This window comes from Seriola aureovittata, chromosome 1, assembly GCF_021018895.1.
Source record: "Seriola aureovittata isolate HTS-2021-v1 ecotype China chromosome 1, ASM2101889v1, whole genome shotgun sequence".
In the NCBI taxonomy this organism is placed as follows: domain Eukaryota; kingdom Metazoa; phylum Chordata; class Actinopteri; order Carangiformes; family Carangidae; genus Seriola; species Seriola aureovittata.
Genome location: NC_079364.1, coordinates 5483122 through 5511116, shown reverse-complemented (window position 1 = coordinate 5511116; position 27995 = coordinate 5483122). Strand labels below are relative to the sequence as shown.

The 27995-nt window shown below is 42.6% G+C and overlaps 2 protein-coding genes across 9 annotated transcripts in view; one reads left to right on the top strand and one right to left on the bottom strand.

Moving 5' to 3' along the window:
- map1aa (microtubule-associated protein 1Aa) overlaps positions 1-8671 on the top strand; it is a 37501-nt gene extending 28830 nt beyond the window's left edge. For both annotated transcript variants that reach the window (XM_056375238.1, XM_056375239.1), the window contains 3 exons: positions 2-7010; positions 7115-7341; positions 8241-8671. In XM_056375238.1, coding sequence (XP_056231213.1) covers positions 2-7010; positions 7115-7341; positions 8241-8396 — 7392 coding nt within the window. In that variant the 3' untranslated portion in view covers positions 8397-8671. The remainder of the gene's footprint in view (position 1; positions 7011-7114; positions 7342-8240) is intronic.
- A 6851-nt stretch (positions 8672-15522) lies between these two features.
- ppip5k1a (diphosphoinositol pentakisphosphate kinase 1a) overlaps positions 15523-27995 on the bottom strand; it is a 31217-nt gene continuing 18744 nt past the window's right edge. Inside the window, exons 25-31 of one of the 7 annotated variants that reach the window (XM_056372276.1) lie at positions 27210-27335; positions 25338-25400; positions 21952-22011; positions 21047-21226; positions 18598-18735; positions 18385-18498; positions 15523-18049 (exon numbers count right to left, since the gene is read on the bottom strand). In XM_056372276.1, coding sequence (XP_056228251.1) covers positions 17433-18049; positions 18385-18498; positions 18598-18735; positions 21047-21226; positions 21952-22011; positions 25338-25400; positions 27210-27335 — 1298 coding nt within the window. In that variant the 3' untranslated portion in view covers positions 15523-17432. The remainder of the gene's footprint in view (positions 18050-18384; positions 18499-18597; positions 18736-21046; positions 21227-21951; positions 22012-25337; positions 25401-27209; positions 27336-27995) is intronic. The other 6 variants (XM_056372290.1, XM_056372284.1, XM_056372299.1 and 3 more) reach the window with 6 other exon arrangements.

Sequence of the window (27995 nt, the reverse complement as noted above, 5' to 3'; positions counted from 1 at the left end):
GGTAATTGAAGTCCTGTCCAGGGCCTCTTCAGAGCAGCCGTCCAGGCTTACTGTTTCCTGTCAGGGAGACGGGGGCTGGAGCTCCCTAGGCCAAAGCCAGGAGCAACAGCCACTCCAGAATCTTCTGGAATACCGCTTGAATCCCGAACCCCACCTCCCCGACATGGACGGAGTCGCAGAGTTCACCGAGTATGTATCAGAGACAGTGGATGTGCCATCATCCTTTGACCTTTTGGAGCCCCCAACCTCTGGAGGTTTTCTGAAGCTGTCCAAACCTTGCTGCTACATCTTCCCTGGAGGCAGGGGAGACTCTGCTTTGTTCGCCGTCAATGGGTTCAACATCCTGGTGGATGGAGGGTCTGACCGAAAGTCCTGCTTTTGGAAGCTGGTTCGTCACCTGGACAGGATTGACTCTGTTCTGCTCACACATATTGGGGCAGACAACCTCCCTGGCATCAATGGGTTGTTCCAGAGAAAGATTGCTGAGCAGGAGGAGGAGCGTAACCAAGGATCTGGCTCCAGCAGCAATGGTGACTGGATGAAGAATCTGATCTCTCCTGAGCTCGGAATCGTGTTCTTCAACGTCCCAGAGAAGCTTCGGACGCCGGAGTCCACTCTTAAAGTGAAGCGAAGCATTGAAGAAGCATCTCTTACACTGCAGTACCTCAACAAGCTTGGTATCACACCAGAGCCTCTTCACAGGGTAGTCAGCAACACCATTGAACCTATCACACTGTTCCACAAACTTGGTGTGGGAAAGTTAGACATGTATGTCTTAAACCCTGTAAAAGAAAGCAAAGAGATGCAGTTTCTAATGCAGAAATGGGCTGGAAACAGCAAAGCCAAGACAGGAATTATGATGCCCAATGGAAAAGAAGGAGAAATATCTGTTCCCTATTTGACATCAGTTACTGCTCTCATTGTTTGGATTCCTCACCGTCCATCAGAAAAGATAGTCAGGGTGCTGTTCCCAGGAAATGCACCCCAGAATAAAATCTTCGAGGGCCTCGAGAAACTGAAACACCTGGACTTTCTGCGATATCCAGTGGCTACCCAAAAAGACATATCATCTGGTGCACCACCTCCCATCATCAAACAGACTAAAATGAGATCAAGAACTGACAGCAAAGAGAGTCTCAAATCTTCACCCAAACCACACTCTAAAACAACCAAGAAAGAAGCTGGTGGGCAGGAGGAAGAGTCCAAAAGTGAGATTACTAAAGAAAATAAAGTTGAAAAGAAAGAGGAGAAAAAGCTCAAAAGTGAAAGTCTAAAAGCCACCAAACAACAGAAAAACAGTGAGGTGGCCCCTGTGGCAGACAAGACAGAGAAAAAGAAAATATCCAAGGAAAAAACTGCCAAGCAAGACAAAGCATCCAAGATGGATGAAAAGAAAGACAAAGAGAAGAAAGAAATTAAGAAAGAGAAAATAAAGAAAGATGAAAATATAAGAAAAGAAGAGAAAAAAGAAAGTAAAGCTAAAGACGATAAAAAGAAAGACTCAACTAAACCCGAGCTGAGAAAAATCACCAAACCTGACCTGAAACCATTTACCCCAGAAGTAAGAAAAACTCTGCACAAGGCCAAGACTCAGGCTAAGCCCAAAACAGACAAAACTAAAGCAGTCAAAGACGCAGCCAATGAGAAAATTCCAATTCCAAAGAACATCTCTGAAGAGGTCGCAGCAGCAGCTCTGGCCGACAGGTCTATTGTATCTTCCCCTGAGGACCTCACTGAGGACTTCGAGGCTCTAAAACAAGAAGAACTGTCCAAATTCAAGAGTGAACCTATTCAGAACGATGTGATATCTGGGCATTCAGTGTATACAGATACTAAAGTTTCTTCCTTGGTTTCCCCCGATGAAAAAGTTACATTCTCAGCCACTGAGATAAAATCAGCTTCACCCCAATCCCCTGTCAAACAGGTAGTAGACAATGAAGACAAGGGCGCAATAGAACAGGCTGCAGCCACTAAAAAGGATGCAAGTGATGGCTTTGACAAGAAGTACGAAGAAGAGAAAATGGAGAAATATGACAAATACCCAGTAAAGGATGACATAAAAGACAGATCAAAGAAGAGTGACAGCTCAGAGGAGGAGGGTGATGTAATTGAAAAAGCCGAACTTGAAGGAACAGAAGATGATGAGGTCCTGAAATATAAAACGGAGGAAATGAAAAAGGAAAAAAATGGAAAGGAGTGGGACACCAAGCCAGCTGAACAAAAACCTTTATCAACTGCAGCCCTATCTGGGCAAGCTGTAGCAGCCTCTGCCTCAGAGCAGTTCTCTTTCATCCAAGATGAGACGATTCCTGGTTACTCCGAGACCGAACAGACCATCTCTGATGAGGAAATCCACGAGGAAACAGAGGATAGGATCCCACAGCTGCGCTATGATGTAGGAACCTATGACATCTCTGTTCCTGACGTCCCTGGCACCTTTGACTCCATGCATGGTATCAAAGAAATGAAAAGCTCCACTGTGTCTGACGTTGCAGATGTCAAACCCAAAGCATTCATGGGAGTTCATGAGCCTGAGCTTGCACCTTACCCTGCCATCATAGCTGCTCCTCTTGCAGAGGAAGAGCACATCTCCTCAGCAACATCCATCACAGAATATGACAAACTGTCATCGTTTGCCACATCTGTAGCTGAGGACCAGTCAATAACCTCAGTTACAGCTCCTCAGACTGAGGAAGTTGGGAGGAACTCTCTCCTGCTTGACACCATCAACAGTATCCCCTTGCGTGCAGAGGCCGCACATGGAAAGGATTATCTCCACTCAGCAGGAACCATCTCACCCACCTCCTCTCTGGAGGATGACAAGTGTTTTAAGTCTCCTTCCTCTGATGAGTACCAACCACACATTCCTGAGATGGAGGGTGATACAAAGACCAAACCAGTCCATGAAGAAGAAGATGATGAGGAAGACGAGGATGAGGATCAAACCCCGAACGTTGACATCCCTCTGGGTAAACTCCAAGAGGGCTACGAACACGCAGCCTCCAAAATGCTCCAGGAAAAAGAGAAATCTCCCTCTGCCACTTTTTCTCCTCCTCCCTTTTCTACCATACAGCACTCTCCCACACAGGCTGTCAAAGAAAACCAGGCTCTCTTTAGCCCAGAGGGATTTAAGTTCGGTGCTGATATAAAGCTGGTTTCACCCCCTCCATCTTTCTCCCCTGGGTTAGAGTCCCACTCCAGGCAAGAGAGTGAGGAAAGATGTGTAAGTCCAGATGACAGCACTATGAAACTGGCCTCACCCACACAGTCTGTGCCTACAAGCAGTGGTTACTCTCCAACAGAAGAGAAACCATTAAAGACAGAAGACAAAGATGAGGAAGTGACCAATGTTAAAGCTGACATCCAGAAAACAGAAAAATCAGTCACTATTTCAGACAGTACCTCCTTTATTGCACTTCCAGTTGACAAGACAGCACTTGAAGCATCTGAAGCATCTGAAGCATCTGAGGAATCTGAAGAAGACAATGAAGACGAAGAAGACTATTATGCCAAAAAGGATTTACAGCCTACCGTTAAGGCCAAACTTATGGAGGCAAAAGAGGGTTGCTTCTTGGATGACGACTTCACTTTTGAAGCAAAATCCGCAAAGACAGAAACAGAAGTCAAGGAATCAGACAAGACACAGGTGTCTTTTAGCACAGAGGTGAAACCAGAACCTCAGGTGACGTCCTCAGATGAAGATGGCGATGAGGATAAAAAAGGTGATGATTTTGCAAGCAGCACAGGGACTACGCCCTTATCGACAGATCAGAGCAAAGTAGACTTTAAAAATGACAGCGTTGAGAAAACTGATGTCTCTTCTAAAGAACCAGAGAAAAGCGTTCATTTCAGTCTTTATAATTTCCCAGAGAAGGAGGGCAAAGAAAAGGCCTTGTATATAAGACAAGACACACCCTATGTGCATGGCAAAACATTCTCTTACGGTGACATTTATGACAGCAAAACAAGCTCAATGGACTCTGATTCATATCGTCAGGAGTCCTTAGATAAGACGGAGAAGGACATCGCAAAGAGTGGAGTGGATTTGCAGAAACATGAGCCCCCCTCCCCAGGAACAGCCACAGAAAAGATGACAGAGAAAGAGGGATTTACTGCCTCTTATGGGAAAGAGACTTCCACCTTGTCATGGCTTGACTCCAAAAGCACTTCTGCCACACCCCCATTTGAAAAAGAGGTCAAAGAAAAGGAGACACTTGAATACAGCGCAGGTACCCGATTCCCTTCAGTGACTGATAGACCTGAGGCACTGTCCACTTCTTTATCAGAAAAAGACTCTCTCTCTTTTACAGGCACGACTGACAGTACAAAGCCCCAGACTTACTCTTCATTGGCAGCTTTTGATGTAGATAAACCTGCTGCCACAAGCTTCAGTGAGAAAGGAGCGTGTTTGGAGGTCGATATGCGCAAACTAACAGCAAGGGATGAGGAGGACTATGATGATGATGAAGTAGTTGATGAGGATGAGGAGGAGGATGAAGAAGAGGAGGAGGAGGAGGAGGAGGAGGAGGATGAAGGTGCTATTGATTCTGATATGGAGAAAGGTGCCAAAGAGAAGTCTGAGAAGGAAGTAAAAAGTCCAATCAGTGAAATATTTGGCTCAAACAGGCCTGAATTTATGGTTTCTATGGCTGGATATGGCTTTAACAGTCAAGGGAAGCCAACTATGAAAGAAAGCATTTCAAGCTCACCCACAAAGGCTGAAGACGAAGCTAAGGTTGACTCCTCACCCTTCAGTGGAAAGCCAATGGATTTAGGGGCTACAGGTTTCTCTGGCTACTCCTCAGGGTTTGAATACTCATATGGAAGTGGTGAGAAAGACTCATTTTTATCAAGTCAGGCCCCAGACACAGGAAAAGAGGATTTCACTATAAAATCAACAGCAGACAGTTATTATCAGAATGACAGAGCTGATCCGGACTTTGAGAAACAGAAGACACCAGATCTTCTAAGTAAGAAGTCACTGGATACAAGCTTTCAGTACACGACCACAGCTGCCCCTGGGTACTCCTCCTCTTCGGCCTATAGCTACTCTTCCTCCACCTCAGGCTCGCTCTCCACCAGCCGTCAGTTCGGAGAGGAGCTGGAGACGCCTGCCTCTGCCGAGCCTCTCTTTGAATACTCTTCCTTCAAAGATGAACACTCGCTGGTCATGGATTCTCCCTTTTCCAGCTCTGCTGGCGTCAAAGATGACTATCTGGAAGTGTCTGAAAAACAAATCACCGCTACAACCACAGCTGAGTCCACCTCCAGTTTAGCACGCTTCTCACCCCTCAGCCCATTCGAAGAGGTCAAATCTTTCCCCTCACTCTCATCCACTGGCTTTGCTGAGGACAAGAAGGAGCATACAACCTCATTAGCCGGAGTTACAGACAAAGGTCCTCAATCTGACTGTTTCTATAAGCCTGAATGGTCTGAAGCATCCAAACTCGACACAGCTGTTGGGTTTGGGGCCTTAGCAGGGCCGTTCTCTCAAGCAGAACTCTCCAAGGACAAAGAGGCAGCCAGCGCTGCTCTGTTTGGTGTCACTTCCTCACCACGCCCAGACATAGAAGGCAAACATTATTTTGAGGAGACTGACAGCAGTGAGGAAGAGGATGAGGAGGCTTACATGCGCGAGATGACTCGGAGATCTCCTTCCAGTGGCCTGGCAGGTAATCTCTTATTTTCTGACAAGCCTGTTGCTCCAGCTGCCACTGACAAGACAGGTGGTATACTCCCCGATATTCTTGGCTCCTACATGCCCTCACCTCTCCAGGCAAGCAAACCAGATACAGCCAACGGACCCACAGAGGTCAGCACAAGCTCCACCCTCCCTACTGGAGCAGCAGCCAGCGGTGCAGCTTCAGGCCCAGCCAAGGTAGAGTCCAGAGAGGGAGCAGCAAGTTACAGGGGCTCCTATGAGTGGGAGATACCAAAGCCCCAGATGGGGATGGTGCCTGGAGACTCCCCTCCTCATTATCGTCATGATGATGAATTTGAAGAGGAGTGTGAGATGGAGCCAGAGCACCCTGCCCGTCCACTTTCACTCTCTTCAACTGACAAGCCCTTCCGCTCACCGTTCTACGCTGAAGAGTGCAGCCGAGGAGGGCAGGATGACGATGATGATGACAGTGACCAGGATTTTGCTGGTGATGCACCCATGGGCGCCGCCTCCTCTTATACCAGCCGCACCTCTCCAGGATATTCTTCCTCTGAGTACAGACAGCGCAAAGAGGACCTCTCACCTTCCTTCATCAACCCCTCTATGCGGCACCTATCCAGCGATGAGGATGATGAGGAGCAAGGACGCAGAAGTGACCAATCGCAGGAAGGCGATGACCATGAGCTGTCAGTCAAGAGAAGGGCTCACAAACAGCCTCATCACCACCACCCTCACAGCAGAGATAGCAGCTCTTTGCACCAAGCTGGTGGCATGTCGGCAGGGCTGGGTTTGGCCACAGAGGACACACCACCCACCTCCGTCAGTGAGTCTCTTGGCTCTCAGTCAGACTCTGATGTGATTCCAGGCACTGAGGAATACCCTTCAGTCACTGGTGAAGGTAACATGGACTCAGACGAGGACGCAGATTACATGCCTGTAGATAAATTATCTGCCACGGGAGGAGGCAGCCATCACTCCACCAGGAGGAGCCATGACCCTCCTCCTGCTCCCATGATGGACCCCTACCCTCACCCCCCACGCCCAGACGTTTGCATGGTGGATCCTGACTCTTTGGATAATGGCTCAGTTAAGAAAGAGCCAAAAGCAAAGGGCCTGAAGAAAACCACAGGGAAAACCAAATCAGCATCCCCAGCTAGGCGCAAGAAGTCTCCCATGCCTGTAAAACAGACAGCGTCTCCTCGCAGTGCCTCGCTGAAGAAGAAAGAGGCAGACAAGAGCTCACGTATGTCTCGTCTGTCAGATGGACAAGGCTCCAAAGATGATGACCTCTCCCGGTCAAGCTATAACCCTGGCAAGGGTTTGACTAATGGTGTCAAGAGCAGCTCAGGTGAGCAGAATTCACTAAAAAGAGGATCATGAAAGCTTTTTGTTGATTTTGTAAGATATATGTTTTTGCATGAAGTGAGAATGTGTTTTCATTCCCCCTCTCAGGGTCCCAGAAGTCTGGCTCTGCAGCTGCTCCTGGCCTTCCTATTTATGTGGACTTGGCCTACATTCCCAATCACTGCAGTGCCAAGAACGTGGACCAAGAGTTTTTCAAGCGCATTCGCTCCGCCTATTACGTGGTAAGCGGGAATGACGCAGCAAGTGGCGAACCAAGTCGAGGAGTCCTTGATGCACTGTTGGATGGCAAAGCTCAGTGGGGATCAAACCTACAGGTAACATTTCCAGACCTACTTAACCTCAACACTGAGGTTCATTTGTATTGTAAAATAATCTTATTTATGCAGTGTCTCACGGTTTTAAATTGCCTCCTGTAATGTGGAAAAAGTTGTCAAAAGTTGTTATGTTTTATGTGCCTTCTTTGTCTCATTGTTCACACATAAGGAATACAATTTTTGCCAGTTGCTGCTCCAAAATACCATCAAACAAAATACTTTCTTACACATGCAGCCCCAAAGATTTGCCAAGCTAATTCATCACTTTTCCTACAAATCATGCTCCATGTACTGTATAGGAAAGAGTTGCTCAAACCATTCTTACAGACATAAACAGACATAAACAGACTACAATACAGACATAAACAGTCTAAGGCAACTTACTGAAGATGGTATGAGTTTCAAAAGCTGTCTAAAATAAAGAAAGTAGAAATGAATTAGAAGTCAAAGTAATCACTAAGAGTTCATAACAAACAGTTAACATTAACACCACACAGTTGACGGAATAGCTAATATTCTTAAAGGTGGAAGCAAAAGTGGCACTAAACACTAAGAACTCCAGATGATTCAAGATAGTCAGGACAGAGCAAGCTAAGTTATTAAGCTAGCAGCCCAAGACACTTTATTAGTTAGCGGTTTTGCTACAGCACAAGGGCATAAAGACATGTACACTTCTAAACATAGTTAAATTTCACTAAATCTAAAATATATCTGTGCATTATAAGATTACCAACACCTGGACAAAGCCTTGGACTGCTGTGTTTCTCCTCATCCTCTCCTATCCTTTAACAGCTTCACAAATGTCTACCCTGTGCGCCCCCCATGTCACGCCCCTCCCTGCACTTCTCCCCTCAGCTGTGTCAGCCGTGACACTTCCTGATCTCTTCTGTTCCTTTCAGGTGACGCTGATCCCCACCCACGACACGGAAGTGACCCGCGACTGGTACCAGCAGACGCACGAGAGGCAGCAGGAGCTCAACATCATGGTCCTGGCCTCCAGCAGCACCGTTGTCATGCAGGACGAGTCTTTTCCAGCTTGCAAGATCGAGTTTTAAGATCCTTGTTTCCTTTCTCCCTCCTCCTGGCCTCCCCCGGTGTAGATCTGTTTTTAATTGCTCCTCTCTATAGCCTGATATACAAATCTGTCCCTGCTTTGCGTGATCGTTTTGGCCGAGAACAGAAACAGATCTGTATGACTGTCTATTTTTTCTAGATTTTTATTCATTTATAAGCTTGTCGTGGCTATCACCATTTGTATTACAAAGGTAGTTTTCTGACAACTGTTTGTCCCTCCACTACATTATTATTATTATTATTATTATTGTCAAACAATAACTTCTTTGTTTATTAGCTGAGACAACATGCCCGTTGTATTAAAAGAAAAAAGAAAAAAAAAAAAATGAAAAAGCAGGTAACGAGCAGTTTCTGTAAATTGTCACGCAAGAAACTGTTTCAAAGCTGATGCTTGGTTGCTCATCTTCTAATTGGCTTAAATCAAAGCACAAGTTGGCGCACCTTAAAGCAAAAGTACAAAATGATTTTCTTCCACGGGATCTCAGACATGAAGCCTTTCACAATACAGCTGATCATAAGAACATTATACTGATAGAAAATCGTTAACTGTGATCAGTTTTACTTTACTTCCCCTATAGTTCCCCTTTCTGTCTCTCTTCTAAAACAATGACAGTCCCAGTGTTGAACTTTGTGCCTCCTACTGACATAGTGAGATAGAAAATGTTTAAGTAGATCCCAGCAGTCCTTTCAATGTCTTTTGAGTATATTTGCTGTGGAATAGGGACGACCATATTCAAAAATCTGTATTGTAGTGAAATATGATATTTCTACAGTTCTCTCAAAGTGAAAATCAATCGTTACAGTACGAATTTCTCAGTGGCTGTTATTTCTTACAGTGAATTTGATGAATAAGTTTCTCTCTATAATTGTTTCTGTAGTCTTTGATGTATTTTTTCCGTGTATTTCAAGTTAACATATCGTGGCAGGGGATCATTAGGAGAGATTTAGGCAGAGGCGGTGACGCCAGTACAAAATCATCATCCTGCTCTTTAGATTCTGTTTTTATCTTTACACACAGAACAGCACTGTGTTCAACACTCATTAGAAAAAAAGGAGACAAACCTCATATCAGTTGTTGTGTCTAAAAGGTCTTTATACAAAAGCTGTGCTAAAGAACGAAGAATGTATTCCACTTCAACAATAGAAACATGTGGTTGCGAGGAGAGATTGTGCTTGCCTGGTGTAAGAAGATGTGGGCTGGTTTGATTGGTGGTTAGACTGTCACCCACATGTGCCTTTCTGTCCTGCTGTGCTGGAAGGGAAAAGAAATGTGTGTTCGCTGTAGAAATTTAAGGTATGCTGGTGTGCGGTACATTCATGGCTCTGTGGCAGAGGTTCAGTCGAGCTGGTTTCCTCTGTTGTTGTGAGGTTTTTTTGTCGGTGAGAACATCAGTGCACAAAAAAGGTCCGGGTTGTACATATTGAGAGTAAAATGGCACTTTTAAAAACACCAACTCAGTACTTCAGCCATTGTGATTTCGATTTCCTGGAGCTGCCAGTCATAGAAGCACAAAGTAACCAGTGTGCGAGACCTAAAGCAGTTTTTGCAGTTTTAAAATTTCGCAACACAAAATTTATAATTACAGTATTTGCACTGAAACCTGTGCTATTATTTCTTTCTGGTTTCTTTTACTTAAAGTTTGTCATGAGTTTGCAAAATTGTTTTTAGCCACAATCACCTCAACTTGCATCATGTTTCTAAACTGTCATTTAATCAGCAATTTTCTTTACTATCAGTGGACGTTTTTAAGTAACACTTTATCAACTTAATATTACACATAGATGTGTTTTAATTTGATATTGATGATTTTATATTTTGATAGGTTTTCAGTAATTTAATAGATTTTTAACCAGGAACAAAACCAATTATCTAACTAATTCCAGGACCAACAAACCTCACCCGGGTTGCTATTTTATGATCCACAATAAAAATCCAGATGTTCCTCTGTATATTTTATTTCCGCAACTTACCTAGAGATAAATGTACAACAGATGCCCGTACATAAAGGCGATGGCTCTTTAAAGAAGAGCAGAGGGCTGCAGGGAGCGGAGCCCAAATCTCAGGGGCTCCAGCTGATTTGAATGTGAAGATGCAGATTACCTTTACGTTCTCCGTGGAGAGGACTTTGATCTCCTGGTTGCCTTGGTTACCGTGCATCATGTGGTACATCTGACTCATCTGTCACACTCGCAGCAACAACCGTACTTTGGCCTGCAATACATCCCAACTCTGTGCAGGGAAGAAAACTTTGTGTGAGGATTTAAACCACCATAGTTTCTTTCCTTGGATGACAGGATACCGTTTGACAAACATTATGATTTCTGTCTGCAGATTACAATGTTGTCAGTGTGATGAACAAGTAACAGTATCTGCCACACTGAGGCGAGATTGATGTTGAGTAAAGGTTCCTAATTCCTGCTTAACTAAAAAGATCATTAACATTAACAGCTTCTTTGATGAAACAGGGTCAACCCACTGTGCTGCCCAGTCAGTCAATGACAGTGTAATCTGCATTCCTATTAAATACTACATCACTGTAAAGGCTATTAATAATAACAATATCAACACTACTCACAAAACCCAGACTGCCAGACATGAGGGACTCAGGTCACTCATGTCAATTCATTTTTATCTGTAGAGGACTTCCTATTATTCACACTTTTTTCCAGACAAAGCTTAATATACACACACACACTCACACACACATCACACACATAGCTGCTGCATTTTCGTATTGTGCAAAAAAAAAAAGAAAAGAAAAAAAAGAAAATATCTGTGGCATTCAGACTCGTCTGCCGTGAAACAAATCATCATAAGGACCGTTGGTTTCCAGTGAGCCCTGCTTGTACGTGCATGTGTACCTTTTGAATTCTCCTGTATTGTAATAGCTGAAGAAAAACTGACTTAACATAGAAATGCTATTTTAAAAGATGTATATTCAAGAAGCTAAGCTGTCTGGTACTGAAGAGGCACATGTAACCTGGCCTGTGCTGTGCTGTAAAGAAAGCCTTGTGATCGTTTTATTTCCTCCTTTCTGCTTCATGGTTCTACTTTCATCTCCTGTTTTAAGTGCAATATTCTCTTTATCTCTCTTTAAATGCTTAAAAAGGTAAAATAGAAAACAGGTTTATTGTTAAAAGGGAAAGTGTGGTGAAGACCAATAAAAATGTCATTTACTGAAGAAAAATGTCTCCCTCTTCTTGTTGTGTAATATCATTACATCACATGTATGTAAACTGCTGCAAATTGTTAGCTTAATATAAAGGTCACTGCTTTCAAACCTTTTTAGTTTATAACCCTTTGTAGTCATGCAACACCTACCTGAAAAATCCTCCTCAGTTTGTCTGTCTATGTGCCGTTTGACCAAAGGGTGATGTCATACTGTAATAGTATTTAGAGGCCTGACCTAGCATTTCTAAAACAAGACCAATACAACAGCCACACTAGCATCTTTAGCATGTTGACATTTGATATTTGTGGGTATGTGATCATAGACCAGAGAACAGAACAAATGTAAATGTCGACCTGATGATGGCGCTAGATAGAAGTCAGTGGATGACCAAGATTTCATGACAATCCAACCAGTATTTGATATTTCACTCAAAATCACAAATGTGAACTTTATGGTGCCAAGGTCCGTAGGATTTATCCCCCGAGAACCATGAATGTCTGTACACAATTTAATGGCAATCCATCCAAAAGCTGTTGCGATATTTTAGACTAGACCAAAGTGGTGAGTGACAGGCTGAGGTTGCCATAGAGCTGTGCTGTGTGATAGCATGGTTAAAAATAAATAAATAAATAAATAAAGATAAAAATAAAATCAGAAAAATATAAGAAATTATTTCTCTTCTCTTCTTGTGAATCATCTCATGACCCAACAGACTGATCTTCTCACCCATTGGGGGGTCCCGAACCACATGTTGGGAACCACTAATTGAGGCTTCGTAGACACCAGTTTTCCTCCTTCACAGCCTCAGAGTGTAAGGATGATGAAATCCAGTTGGGGTGAACCCAGACATGGGAACAGTGTGGGCTTTGTCTCGATTGTGTCAAACCCCTTTTTAAGAGTCTGAGAATCCACAGACGGACATGAGCCGTTTGTCATGCAAAACAAGACGAACAGAGGCAGCAGTGATTTGTGGAGCATCAGCTCCAGGTTTTTGTTGTCAGATTGAGAAGCCCGGACACTGTTTGGTCTTTGTGAAGCTGATACTGTGCTGGAGGAAGAAGCGGGCTGACAATCAGGACAATCACCTCTGTGAGAAGCTGCTGAATGGATGCTGCAATGACATCACCTCCAGAGTCACATGATCAGGGAGGAGTGCAGCAGGAAAAACACATGGGACAGTTTCCCTTTTCTTCAGAGGTGGATTTTATGCTCCTTTATACCTCTAGTCATTCTACTAGTTACTCTGCCAATTCAAATTATTAATACAATAAAGCAGTTACAATTAGCCCAACTTTTATCAGCTGCAATGAAATAACACATTAATGCATCCACAGTTCCACTGACATAGAAATCAAGTTAAATAACATTTTGTTTACATTAAACTTGTGCAATATGGTGCATTGTTACAGATTTAACTACTCAACAGTACATAAAGTAGTAAAATTGCTTCTTACACAGTAATGCCTCAGCATTAATTATCTAATGATACATTAACATGCTACTCATAAAATAATAACCTCTTGCTGACAGTGATTTTGACTTTTGATACTTTAAGCACAGTTTGCTGATAAAGTTTCTTTGCTTTAACTGCAGGAATGTAGGACCTTCACTAGTATTAGAATATTTATATCATTATTAATACCTCTACACAGTTGATAAGTCATCACTAAAGGAATATCGACATATTCTACAAAAACTTTTTTTAATAAAAAGGTACTGTGTTAGCGATCGTCACTGACACTAGATCACCTGCATCTCAGACCAAAACAAACGCCTCCCCTCCCTTCAAGTTCTCAGTCAGCAAGGTGTTTCATAACAACCTCATAGCCAGGTGAAAGCTGCCATCAAACTCACAAAGAGAAGCAAAATTGAATAAAGTTACCCTGTGTACACCAGAGCCAACAAAATGAATCCAGAAACAGCCGTTAACCTATGCTAGCATTGGCGTGATATGCTCCACAGTAGTGCCTAGCATTAAGCTAACTAGCGATAGCAACATTTGCCGAACACATCCGTAACAGCAAGATAGCTAACGTTGTCATGCTTTCTGTAGCCGTTTATTAATTAAAACAGACATTTAACATTATGTAGCACCGAGTTACTTACACGTGGAGAAGAAACACCAGTTGTGAGTGAAGTTGTAGCTCTTTAGCAGCTGGGCCGGCTGGACAAATGACACTGAGGGAGCTGGCAAAGACACAGAGCCGGTAAAAACTCTAAAAACGTTATGGATGTGTTGACGGTCCACCGGCCGGCTCTGGTCTTATTTCTTTCTTTGAAGGAAGCCTGAAAAAAAAGTGGCTTCTTCAGTGGAGGAAATCCTGGAAGGTCGCTTTCACCTGAAGGCTTCATGAACTGTGTGCTGCATGAATCTCACCTGTAGGCGGTGTCTGTGTGGGGAGGACCAATGGTTTAACAGGAGGGACTCACATGCACTAACATGCACCGCCCCTATCCCTGATAATAATAATAAAAAATAATACAAAAAAAATTCTGATTTTACTGATTTTTAAACAAGTAATCAACATTATAAATCTGTCATACAATTTGATACCAATTTTCAGGGTTTGACAGTTTAATACTCAGCTACAGTACGAACATATACTGGTCAGTACTGCAGTACTTGTACTCTTTACTCCACTACGTTTATCTGACAGCTGCAGTTACTGGTCACGGTGCACATCTTCCATTCATCATAAACTCATAAAATCTCACCCTTCCCTTCTCGGCCCAGCTTGAACATCACTCACTGCACAGCGCTGACCTTCACAGTGACAGCACTCACACTGTGATACTGCTGACTCCAGGTGTCTGGACACATCTACCTGACTTCAAAGGTAATTTACCTGCTGAGATCTGTGAATCACCAGGGAGAATTACATCCCTGTTGACTTCCTTTACTGCAGTGATTACCAGTTGATGTACCCCCACAGCCATGTTTTTCATTTTTCTTTTAGCAACAACTTCAAAGACCAGATAACTCCAGATGGACATTTTTCCCCAGAACATCATGAAAAAAAAAAACCCCCTACATTTGTGATACATGGTACAGCTGTTGGGCTCACACACAGTCAGCACAGGTGTGAAGAAAGCACATTGTGGGTCTAACCAAAGCCATTTTATCCAACAGGCTGAAATATCACACATGAAATGTGAGAGCATTTCAGTTCACAAAGTAGTCAGGAGAGAGTGGCTGCACGGTCTTTATTGGATTGCTAACCAGTCCATTAGACCATTCATCCTCTCAATGATTAAAAGGTGGATCTCTGAGCAGGTTTCAAAGGGTCAGTTCACCTAAATTACAAGAGAACATTTTATCAGCTCTAGTGGTATTGAGCCATATCATATACAATGATTTTAGTTTGATTTGTACAGGTTTTGAGAGCCATTTCTGAGACATCTGCCTTCACTCACAAACTATGGAGGTTAATGGAATCTGGTTAAATGTACTTTGAAAGAAAAAAAAAAAAACCCAGCAGTAATGTGTCTCTGTTATGTTGGACAATCTACAGAACATGATTTGAATTGTTTTCATTGGGACTATTCCTTTAAGAGTAACCTCACACAAGTCCTCCCAAGTGCTGCCGGACCCTGTGACACAAACTGGCTAAAAAATAAACTCTTTCCTTATATACAATCTTTAGCATATAGAACAGCTGTAAAATGTATGATCTGAATTTGATCCATTCAATCCATTAAGAGTGGAGTCCCAAGTCTGGAAGAGCAGTATGAGTAAATTAAGCTTTGCCATTCATGTATCCATTCCCTGAAAATCTCGTCTTTGCTGACCTCTGGTGGTTATGCATCTCACCTTGTAGCAGTGATGTACAGGTGTCCTCCAGGACACTGTGACATCACTTCGTCGGTTTGTTTACAGGTGCAACAGAGCACACTTCCCAACACAACCAGCAGTGATCAGTCAGAACACAATCAGACTGGTGTAATTTTTTTATCTGTACACACAGACAGGACAACAGGTCAGAGTTTCACCAACTCACAGTTGTGTTTTGCACCTCTACAGTACATTGCAATGTAATATGAAATCCCACTGATTACACACAGAATTGCACATCAGTGTACTCATCTACCTGAATTGCTTCTCAAGCATGTGTGCACCCTCTCCCCGTACAGACACAAACACACCTGCTACATTAATGCTTGCCACAATAAAAGCACATTGAATGTAAAATGCCCCTCCCGTTTGTTCAGTGATAAAATGAGAGATTAGCTTTCAGAATTTTCCCACATCATGAGGTGATTTTACAAAAAATATACATTAGCTATGGTACAATTAAATATCTAATGTGTGGCTATTAAAAATACCAGACATTTCTTTTCAAGATGCAATTTCAAAATAAATATTTTCTCTCTATTTTTTCCTATTGATTATATTAAATCTTCAATGAGGCTTAAGGACTTTGGCAGTAAGCAGTGCACACACGGTTTTACCTGGAGATTACTTACATTTTAAACTTAGACTTTTTACTGGCAGCAATGAAGATTCATTCATTCAGCTTTTGTTTTCTTAAATCACCAATGCAGGTACTGAACATGTAGCACCACAGAAGCTCAGCAAAAGATAGACTCTGGCGTATGATAAAGAACAGAAGAGCTACTGATTGTATTTTCTGTCAGTTTTTCTGTCGTGTGCTGCAAGTCATTTCCTGTGTTTCTCATAAAAGCGGCGGGTCTATACGTCACTGTATCCTGTAACAGACATGGAAAACAGGAAAGCTTTTGCTCATATAGCAATGATAAGGTGTCGCCGCCCCAGCGCCAGGAAACATGCCCTGATACCCGTCACTTAACTGTGATAGATGATATGAAAATTGGTAATACGAAGGCTAAAACTTCAGCACTGCAGCTGACCAAGAGTAAGGGCTGAATGTAAGAAAGATGAGAGACAGAAAAGAACACAATTTAAAGCCCCATTAATCAATATCTTTATGGTTCTAATGAATCAACTGAACATGTGAAAACCCAAACAGAATTACCAGCAACTCCAAATATCTATGTAGCTTTTTTTTTAGCATCTTTTAGCTCTATTGGTTTTACAGCACATTTCATGTCTGGTTAAGACTCAATATTCTCCTCTACCCCTGTTAAATCCACAGTGCACTACCTGCCCGGCACAAAATGGTAGACAGACAATGTTAGCAACGAGCTGGTGAATTTAGTGAAACATCCAGCAGCAGCTAAAATGACAGATATTTTTCTCAGGAGTTGGTGGGGAGCGGAGATTGGACTTACATTCATCAGGTGGACACAATTAACACTCCAGTAGGAGTGATAATTGCCCAGAATCTGCTACCTACTTTATAAGTTGGTAAATTGTCAGGGCTGTGGAACTCTTAGTTTGTTTTGGAGATTTCCTGCCCCCTAGTGGCCAAATATTGATTAATGCAGCTTTAAGGAAAGGGCTTGTGCAACAGCATATAAGCAACAGTAACAAGAGAGTTGTTTAATTTAAACTTAACAATAACCCTTCACCTTGCAACGAGTGGCTTCCTACATCTTTACAGATAGATGGACTGAACCAGTGGACTGTCAGAGGAGGCTCAGCGGTGTCACTGGTGTGTCACCAGTGTGCTTTTTCAAAGGCAACAAACAGCACGTATGGCATCATCATATGATTCTCCAACACAGGGCCTAGTGTGAGGATCAGCTGCCTGTAATTACTCAACACACAGTCATCAAGCTGGAGGAGAGGGGAGGTCTGATTGGCTGTAGCTCAGTACAATGCCTCACTGCTCATGATTGACAACAAAGATGATGATGCCTGTAAAGTTACAGGTGTAACCACAGTAGTTTCTGACAGAGCTGTTGTTCTGTAGTTTCCATGCCCTATGGCTCTGCTGTGTGAGTCGCTCCAACCTCCAGAGGCGTCTCAGGATGGGGGAGGCTTTCTGGACTGTCCATCCATAACTCCAAGGACTCCTGGGTGTCGAAAAACTCGTCAGGTCCCTCTGGAGACTGAGGCGTCTGAGAGCTAGAACCTGCCTCGCTGCTGCTCTCTCTGAGCTCCAGCAGCACAGGCAGAGAGCCTGGGAGGCAGTAACCCTCCATCCGACCCAGAGCGAGCTCAGCTAATGCAGAGCAGGGCGGCCTCAGGCCAGGATCTGAAATAGGAAGATCCACAGCAGCAGAGGCCACCTCTGTCCCCTCCTGCATGTGTTCAGGATTATCTGGCTGGTGACCAGCAACATCATCTTCCTCTGGTGAGTTATTTGGAGTCAGAGGGACCTCAGTTGGGTTTAAAACTGCAGGGCAAGTTAGGTCGAGGATTTGTGACCCAGTGGCAGGCGCTGGCTGAGAGGAAATGTTTTGAGAGGAGTGAGTTTCCTCACTGCTCTGAGGGGTGAGGGAGATCTTATCGCTGAAACTGAAGCGTGGGGAAGTGTCAGCTGTGGTAGGAGAAGACGGCCCAGCACTGGACACTGTGCTGGATGGACCGCTGCTGTCTGCAGAGACAGAAAACAAACCCATAGAGGCACTTTGAGAGGAAATAAGAATATAGAACTAAATAGAAAAAAAAGACACAAAGATGGATCAATTAATGAAGTTTCATTTGCAAAAATCAAAAAAAAGTGGTGTGTGTGTGTGTTGGTTCTCTGGGTTCTGCAGATGACAGACAAAAGGATCAGAGACTAAACTGTGAAGTCATTTTAAAACAGGCTGTAATGGACAACTTGTCTGCCATAAATAACCCACAGACTTCTGAAACTGAGACAGCCGAGGGAGGCCAACCTAGAAACGTCAAATCTTGGTGTGAATGAGGAGCTGCTGCGATACTCACACCAAGGAGGTCTGTCAGAACGAGATCTGAGAGAGATGGAAGAAGAGAGGACTCTCTGAGGGATGTACGAGTCCACTGATGGCTGGTTGTGTGTGTCAAACATGGCTGACAGAGCTGCAGGGATTAAAAAAAAAAAAAGACCACAGGTCAAGTCAAGTGGTGATGCTTGTGATGTTTATAAATAATAACATGAAATCTGTGTTTGTTTCTGACCTCTGGTAGTCCTGGTATGTGGGTCCCCTGCACTCTCGCACACTCCGGTGAGGAACTCGTTGACCTGTTTTAGTGACAGCGAGTTATGCAGCGTTTCCAGAGGGTAGATGGAGGGCACCATGGAGCAGCCTTCAAAGCCTGTGGCAGAGGAGAGACATGATGCCCGCAGGCACATCAGCCTTCAGTTAGACCAGGCAGTCAGAAGAGGAGCAGGCAGAACCACTTCAGCTGACACCTGACACCACCGCACCAATGCCACCCATAAACTACACCTCAACACGGCGCTCTGAAATCCTGCTCCTGTTTCTGATTGAGACCTAACCCGCTGTCAACTCCTGCCAGCCTCAACGGTTTGTTTCCACGCAGGCAAGTTGCAAAAACCATGCTGAACGCCAAAACAACACGATACCATATCAAACTGTAACGAGTCTACAGATCCCGAAAAGTCTGACTCCATTTGCGAAAGCAAGCAGATCTAAAAAAACAAAAAACAAAAAAAAAAAGAAACTAAAAAAAAAAACCAAAAACCGTAATGTCTGCCTTTCTGGTCAGACCCAACACACACAGGCTGCAGCTCTAACAGCAGCACACAGCGGTCAAAGCCGTCCAGACTGCAGCTCAGGTCCAGCACACGTTATCAGTTCATCCACTGTTAGTTTCATAACCAAGCCGCATTTCACCAGAGCCGTTCACAATCACAAAGCGTCAAACCACAGCTTGCCTCGACTGTTGAAAACCCCAACAGAGGATGTTTTTACAGTGTTCTTCTGCACTGGGTGCGAGTACGCCACGTGTACAGCAAACAAGCAGGAATCACATGCTGGTTAAGGTCAGGAAAGAGGGAAACTGAACTGGCATTCAAACTGAACTCAAACACAGCAGCTGATTCCAAATGCAGTTGAATGCAATGTGGATTAATACCAGAGTCCATGTCTGTATGAAATACAGGTGTCGGCTAGTGATGACATGTTGTCTGCTTAAAGCTGGAAAAAATCATTCATCTTTAGCCGAGACATCTTGATGCCACGGCAACCTGTTTGTGTTGCTTAAGCATGTAAATATTCATGTCACAACCCACTGCAAATATGACACTATATGCAATTATGTTGATGTTTGAACAGCGTGAGGAGAAATGTGCAGATTATGTATGTGTCCATTTCACTTCTGATGTATACCGTCAATAGATGTGCGTATACCTGAGTTTTATTGTCTTATTTCAAATGCACAAAACCTCTCAATGTCGTCTAAACACAAGCAGTTGTACAAGAATTTTGCCTGAACAGAATACAGTCTAAAATTAGAAAGACGTCTTGATTTAGATCAGGCTATGAGTCCGACTGAATGCATGGCGAATGCTTTTGATACCTGGATGTTTGATACTTGTTTCTACAGACACATTTCAGTCTGCACTCTAAACAATACTGAGGTTTGAAGCCCAACCCAGACTATGTGTGACGAAAAGGACAATGAAGCTCAGTTTTTTGCTGCTGTGTGCCAGATGTCGGCTTTGTGATCACTGCAGTATGTCGGTGAGTGTGAATACTCACCCATTTTCTTTATTACTTTTTGTTTAACTGATTATTGTTTGTTTCCTTTGTGATCATTATATTTCCTGCCATGATATTTAAAGGGCCTCAAACCCTAAAAATGAAACCGTGGTCTGTTGTATTAGAAACGCTTCAAGCACTGTATTTATAAAATACCACAGAAGTAAAGTGACATGTTTCTTTATAAAAACAAAAAGATCTCATTTGCCAGTAACAATTAAATTATGGATTAGCGATGAAACAATAGATCTATTTTGATCATTGATTAATTGAAGGAATTTTTTGAGACTGAGTGTTAGAATTTTCCTGATTCCATCTGTTCAAATGGGAATATTCAAGAGTTTACTTAGTTTAGTGATTGTAAACAGAATATCTTTGGGTTTGGACTGTTGGTCAGACAAAACAAAACATCTGAAGATGTCAGCTTTGGCCCTGGAAAACTGTCACTGTGATTTTTACTTATCTTCTGTCATTTTACCAACCAAACAATTCGTTGAGGAAATAAGAGATTACACGATAATTATTGTATGTAAGGACTAATAATTAGTTACAGCTCTACTTTGATATATTTCATAAGTTCCAAGAATCTATGATCCTTCAAAAGAAAAAAAATTGAATTACAGACTCAGAGTTTACAGATTAAAGGGCGGAAAAGCAACTGATACTGCAGAGGGGAAGGATAAAAGTTGCTTATAGCTGCATAAATGTCCCAAAAATCCCAAACAGCTCACACGACTCTAGCTTGCAATCTGCATAACCACAGAGACAGGCAAGCATGCAGAGACATCAAGAGGCAAAGCATGAGAGTCAACCACAGAACAAGCACAGTCCCAACTAAACCGTGAGCAGTGGTTGGACAGGGCGTGAGGCTGGGGGTATGGAGGGCGGGGCCAGGGGCTGACCGTAGAGGTACTCTAGGGGGTCCTGGCCGGAGATGAGCCAGTTTCGGAAGAGGCGGAGGTGGTAGGAGCACTGGTGGAGGTGGTGGGCCAGCGCCCCGTCCAGAGAGAGGTGGCGGCCCAGGCTGAGGTCGGTGGAGAAACGCCTCAACAACTGGGCCACATGGTGCTCCTCCAAGGGCTCTGAGGAAGAAGAGGGAGAGCAAGGAAGGACAGCGCAGTGGAGGAGGAAGAGGAGGAAGAGGAGCAGTACAAAAGACATGAAATGATAGGATATAAGCTAGCAAGAGGGGATAGAGAGAAGGACTGAAGTATGATACAGAGGAGAGCTTGGAGAAAAAGGGAAGGATACAGCAAAGAGGAAAGAGGAGGGAGGAGAAGTGTAGTGTGTGTGTGTGTGTGTGTGTGTGTGTGTGTGTATGAAGGTCGTTCATTGTTGGAAATGAAAGAGGCAGCCAACAGCTAATCCTGGCTGCCAAACAGCCAAAGATCAGAAAAAGCGGCAAATCATCTCAAGCAACTTTCTGTGGTGAGAAATCATCTCGCACTTCAGCAAAGCTCAGAACACAAAAAAACATCATGTTGCTCCTCTGCAGTATCTCAACATTTCTTTAACAATCCATAAACTATCCAAAATAACATTGATCCAATTCATAATGACAACTCACAAAGGAGCAAGTGTGGTACAGGACATTTACAGGAAGCAGTATAACCCAAAATTAAGAACAGTCTCGCAGCCACCTCTCCACAGAAACACAGCAGAAGCAGTTAAATCATGTGCAGATAAATCTTGTGTCCACATTCACTAACAATCTGGACCACTGATGTCAACGTATAACGCTGTTTACACAAAGCTGCAGCTGGACATTTGGTGCAACACAAAACTGAATCAATGGGGGCCGTCGTACCTGTCGCAGTGCACCAGAGAGGTGGAGCCACTGCTATGGTGGATGTGTCATCTTGTGTTCCTGTGGTGGATGATATATGTAAGACAAAAACATACCAATATAGTGTGGAAGTTCATGATATCATCTTAACAGGAAGTGTTCATCTTGTGGGGTAATTTGAATTTTCTAAACGTGTACTGAGTGAAATCTGACTGCCGCACGCACACCTCACAGCTGTGGCTGATAGATCGACTCTCATAGAAACTTGCCACCAAAACACCTGGTGAACGCTGAATCAACTTTTACAGCAGTGATTAAGAAAAAAAGACCAAAAAGACAAATCTCTTCATATGCACACGAAACGATTCAAATTTGCTCTTCAACCCAAAAGCAAAGATGTGAGAAGATTTACAAAAGCTGACTGACCACTACTCGTCTCCTTAATCCATTTACACCGGCTGCTTTTTTACCAGATAGAGTAGAAGGACAGAAACGTAACGCATGCTGCTACAATCACGCCTCAATGTCTATTCGTCTCAAAAAAAAATAAATAAAAAAATAGCAAAGTAGGGACATTCACTTGTGGCCGCAAACAGTCATTATACTTCATCATTAATAATTGAATATTTTCCCCTTTTCAAATCTTGAACACACTGAACAACAGCACTGACAACATTGAAAAAGCATGTGTGTGCGCTTATGATTTAAAACAAAACTGACCGATGTTTCTTTCATGACAGACACAGGAGATGGGATGAGCAATGCTTTAACCCTTCCCAAGTTTGTCAGTACGAGCTGATCCTGGTTCAGTCAGCTGTGATGTAACAGTACTCCACATAACAAAAGGCAGCCCATATAAAAACAAAATAATAGTAATTACAGGTGAACATGACCGAGGGAGAGTCATGAAGTCAGAGGAAACAGGAGAAGGGTTAAACATTCATGTGCTGTTGGTGGCGTTTTAACAATGAGCTCAATTCACATCCTCTACAATGATGGCAACAGGTGTGTGCTTTAGGTAATTACTTTGAACACATGCACACGCGCACACACGCGGACACACGCGCACACACATCTATCCACTGGAAAAAGAAAAAAAAAAACTGAATTATTGGGTGATGGTGACCAATTTACAAACTGTATGCAGGATGTTAAACAGGGTTCCCACCCTTGGCTCAGTACACGGATCCATTATAAGACTCTTTACCTTGTTCTGCATTTTTTTGACCACAACAACACTGAGGGAGGGATGAAACTTTAAAGGTTTAAAAAGGGAATGATGAATCTGTTTGCTATCCCGCTCCAAAAAGAGACAGTGAGGTATATGTGACACAGGGAGGATTACTCAGACTGTGAAAACAATTATATAATCTTGTAATGTAACAAAGAGACACTACAGAGTTATGTAGGATCCAGTGTCTTTGCAGCTTGATGGATTAAGCAGCAGGATCTCTCAGTCTCTGCTGCTTCACTTCTGAACCGCCTTTGTCTTTTCCAAGTCTCCAAACTTTTTGGAAGTGCAACAGTTAATTAAAGCACCCCTGTAATAAATCAGGGTTTTTGAAAAATCTTTGATGTTGACCTTGACAAATGAGTTTTCAACTGGCCCTGTACCGTTATCTGATATCTGACTTTAAACAGAAAAACACCACCATTAAAGCAGAGGCCAAAAGCCAAAAAGCATTGGTCTCAGAATAAAGTTCTTCTTTAGACTACAAGTGTTTTGACGTCTCAACACCATTGCCCTTCTCCATGCACCTTGGAAAAAGTTCTGGCTGTGCCAGAAACACCTATTCTGCATAAACATTACAAGGAGACGCAAAGCCCAGAGTCATGACTTGATTACTGACCCAAATCGCCTCTATGGGACCAGAACAGGGATTTCTTCAATGTTCAGTCAGACAAATGTTGAATATTATTAACTACCAAGTGAGTTAGTTAAACTGTAATCAGTGTCTTCTGATAAAAGTGGAGGTTGGGTCACACATATACCCGACACAGAAGTCGGCTTCCCCCTGGAGAAATTGGGTTTCTCTAATCCCCCACTGCAGCTGAGAAACAAGGTTTATCATTTACATGATATTCAAGAAATCAGACTACAGCAGAAAGCTAAATGTAACCTGAACACTTAAAGTGGCAATCTCGAAGATTTTCATTTAAATAAACGTCTGTTAAGACACGATCTATCACCCAATGAGGTAAGTATTGCAATATTTATATATTTGCAGTATTATTAACTGGGTGTCTGTGGCGACATTCCCAGAAAAGAAATGCTGTATTAAGTTGCTGCTAAATGCAAAATGAATATTTCCTAATGCTGCAGCTTCACATTAAAAGCATTTAGCTTAGCACTTAACTACTATCATACTTAAAAAAAATTTGTCTACAAAACAAGATACAAATGGCATGTCATTTTCATGTTTCTGACAGCAGATCAGTTGGAAATATTGCAGGGAGTAATAGAAGGGGAAGGAGCCACAGTGATCTGTTTGATGAAGAGCTGCAGGCGACAGGCTGCACACCAACTTCTCAGCCAGGTAACCAACTCCTCTCAATGTACCTGCTGTTTGCAGACTCATGCTGTCTTCAGCATAAAATCACGTCACAGAATGATGGAAAAAGGCTGATTATTGACCAACTTCTTTATTAAAATGACAATAGTTTATTCTGCTGCACCTCAATTATATGACCTGTAGTATTAAGCATTTGCTGTTACCACCAGTAACTACAGGTATCGGCAAATCAACCAGGACTGAAATCTTCGAGAGCCACTTTAAGTGCATGTAAACTTCCTCATTGACGCTAGGCTTGTGTCATCATCCTACCAACTGCAGGAAATACAAACGCAAGTAAACCAGTGCTGAGTCTCTGATCTAAACTTGACATTAATGAACTGCTGAACACTAAGCAATACTATGCAATGTATCACAGTGGCAACGGTCAATGTAAGTTTTGCAGTGAATGTCTATGAAATGTTGACAATTAATATTCCCGAGGTGTAAAAGACACAAAAACACTTCAAATTGGAAATAATTCCATGCTGATGTCTTGTGTTTTTCCTGTCAGCTATAAGCTGTGTAAAGATGGCTATCTTCTGTGCTTCACTACTATGAGGGATTTGTAAAATTTACTGACATTCCCTGTCTCCAAATTACTCGATATTTCACAAATTTAATGACCAGTGGGAACCCTGGTTAGAAAGAGAATGTCAGGTAGTGTTAGAAAAGTAAGAATCCAAAGCGTATGGGTACACAAAAAAAATTAAAACCATTAGAAAAAAAATAACGGAAACCTGGAATGCTGGAGGGCCATGTGAAAAAAAAATCCAAGGTCAAAAAACAAAAGTTTGAAGACATGCAAGACAAAGGGAGGTGAAGTGGAAAAATACTTGAAAGAAGCAGACGTACCATTAGTCGGATGCTTTGCAAACGACACAGAAAATCGTTTTACTGCCGGCATAGACAACAACTCTGAGGAAATAAAAAAAAAAAAAATTCACTAGTGTTACTATGAGCCACAGTAACTTGTATATCATGTTTTATCATTTCCCTATTCTTTGCTAATGTGGACGCAGTTGTTGAAAGATCAACCAACAGCTTCTATACAAATGGGTGGTTTAAAAATCTGAGCTATCTGAGCGTTTGAAGATGTTTGAAGGTGACTGTGGGCCAACACATAGATGGAACATCTTCTGATGACAAAGTGAGATGAAATGATTTTAACTGAGGAGGTGAAGAGGACAAACCAAAAACCTCCAAAAAAAATAAGCCCAATATTAAGGTCTGATTCTTTCTTTCCTTTCCTGTCTTCAAGTCTAACAAAAAGCCCACTGAACAGTTAAATGCTGTTCTGACTCGTGGTGTGTTCTGTGGCACGAAGAGAACTATGAAAAACACCGACTGGTGAACCTGGCCAGGATTAAGAAGCTTTAGCATGGAGGAAATAAATATGAATATGAAATATGAAACCAAGACTACAGTCGGAGGAGCATGCACTGAGGCATTACAACTGGGGCATTCTGACTGCATCGAGACTACAGCGCTTCCTTTGATTCTCGAAAATTAGGTGTAACAAGATGGATGACAAAGACCAACAGCGGGGCAAGATGTGAGACAACTAGGAGGATGGAGGCTGAGAGGAGACAAGAGTGTGTATGATACCACACTGACACCTACTGGACGACATGACACACATTAAATTCAGCTACACAATCATGGCCCAAGCATGGTGGCCATGTTTTGATGCGTCATTAAGCCCTGAATTCAATATTGACCACTTACTATTTCTTTTCCCCATAAAATATTATTCAAAAAAAAAAAAAAAGGTATGAATAATATTTGTTACAGCCATAGCTTCCCAACTCAAATCGGCAGAGGTCTAATGTACCCAATAAAAATAAAAATTAAAAAGTGCAAAAAAGTGGTGAATGTGAATATAAAATAGCTGTATGACTTCTGCTGAGTTGTAATTTGTTTAAATCAGATTATCAAGTTTCTCTAAATATGAGAGAACTGGAGACTGAACAGACTGAATAAGAAGTCAGAGCAGCCACGGTCCATGCAAAAAAACAACAACAAAAAAAACAAACAAAAAAAAAAACATGGGCAGATCATGATTTTAAGAATGAGGGGCAGTTAACGGACACGCACTGATGAACAGTTGCTTCATACATGCAGCAGCTCTCAAAAAAAACACTATCATAGGTATGCTGATCAGAATGAAAAAAATATAAAGCTTCTACTAACAAACTGTCAAAAAAACTCAGTGCTGACTGATATTAAACATGGTATATATTCTGTTTGGACGTTTTAACTGGGCATGAGGCAGCATGTACACAAACTGCTAAAGAAAAAACACCAATTTTACTCAAAGTGGTGTGGAGGAAAAAAATGATGGAAAAATCCAGTGGTTTTGGTGACTAGAATGAATATGGAGTCTAAAAATACAGAAATTATTTTTTAAAAATGGTGCTACATTTCTATAATAATATACATGTATGAACATACATGATGTTTGTATAGCACATATTCCTCTCGTCTGAATATGTTCTATTGCTGCTATTTTGGACCTCATCTACCTGCTGTTATCAACACTTTCATACTAAACATATCAGTGCATATTTCTACTTCTTATTTTCAGGTGCTGAGTTTCCCCACAGGGCTCTGCTCATCATGTCAAGCTAACAGTAGTTTATATTTTAGGACTGAGGAGATGTGCAAGACACTGATCTGCTGTTGCCCTGTGCAGGTTTGTGAAGGAGCGCGGTCTCAAACACGTACCGTCTTTGTAGGACAGACTGCCGGTGGAGAATTTTTTGCGGTGTGCGCGTGCGTAGTCCTGCAGGTTAGGGGCGCTAGAAGACCCACCTAGGACAGTGGTGCTGAAGAGCCCGGCGCACTGAGAGCCTGCGAGGGGGGGCGGGGGGGTTAGTCACCACTACATAACATGCTGTTACTCAAACAACTGACCAGACAGAAACTGAGAAAGAGAGAAAAACAGAAAAAGAGACAGACAGACCCAGAAGAGACCATGCACTTCACACCTCTCTCTCTCCCTACACTCCCCACAGCAGGCTGGAGAACGTTTTTAAAGTTTAACCACTGTGTCAGGCTTTGGGTCTATAAGGAAAAATCCGCCCTGAAATGGTTTCACAGTTTTTCTCATCAATGTGTGACACATTCAGTGTATTAAGTATCCACTTCCCCTCTTCCTCTTCCCTTTGATCTTACTTTTCAACATAATGTGTCCAAACACAGAGCGCACAGGAGAAGCACAGAGAGAGAAAACAGTCACAGGAAAAAGTAACAAAATGCAATCAGTCTTGGAGACTTTTCTCTGATGACTTTCTTCAAGTATGACCGTTGAAGGCAAAATGGCGGCTTCAAAGTCAATAATGATGCACATTCATTCTGAGGGACTGACGCCAAAACCTGATGTCTATCTCTGATGTTTTAGACCGCTGACACTTCGCCACTGTAATCATCCCACGAGAGCAAACAAAACTGACAGAGATGTGCAACTTGGGGTGGATTTTTCTTTTTACAGCCACTAGATCAGGGCTTAAC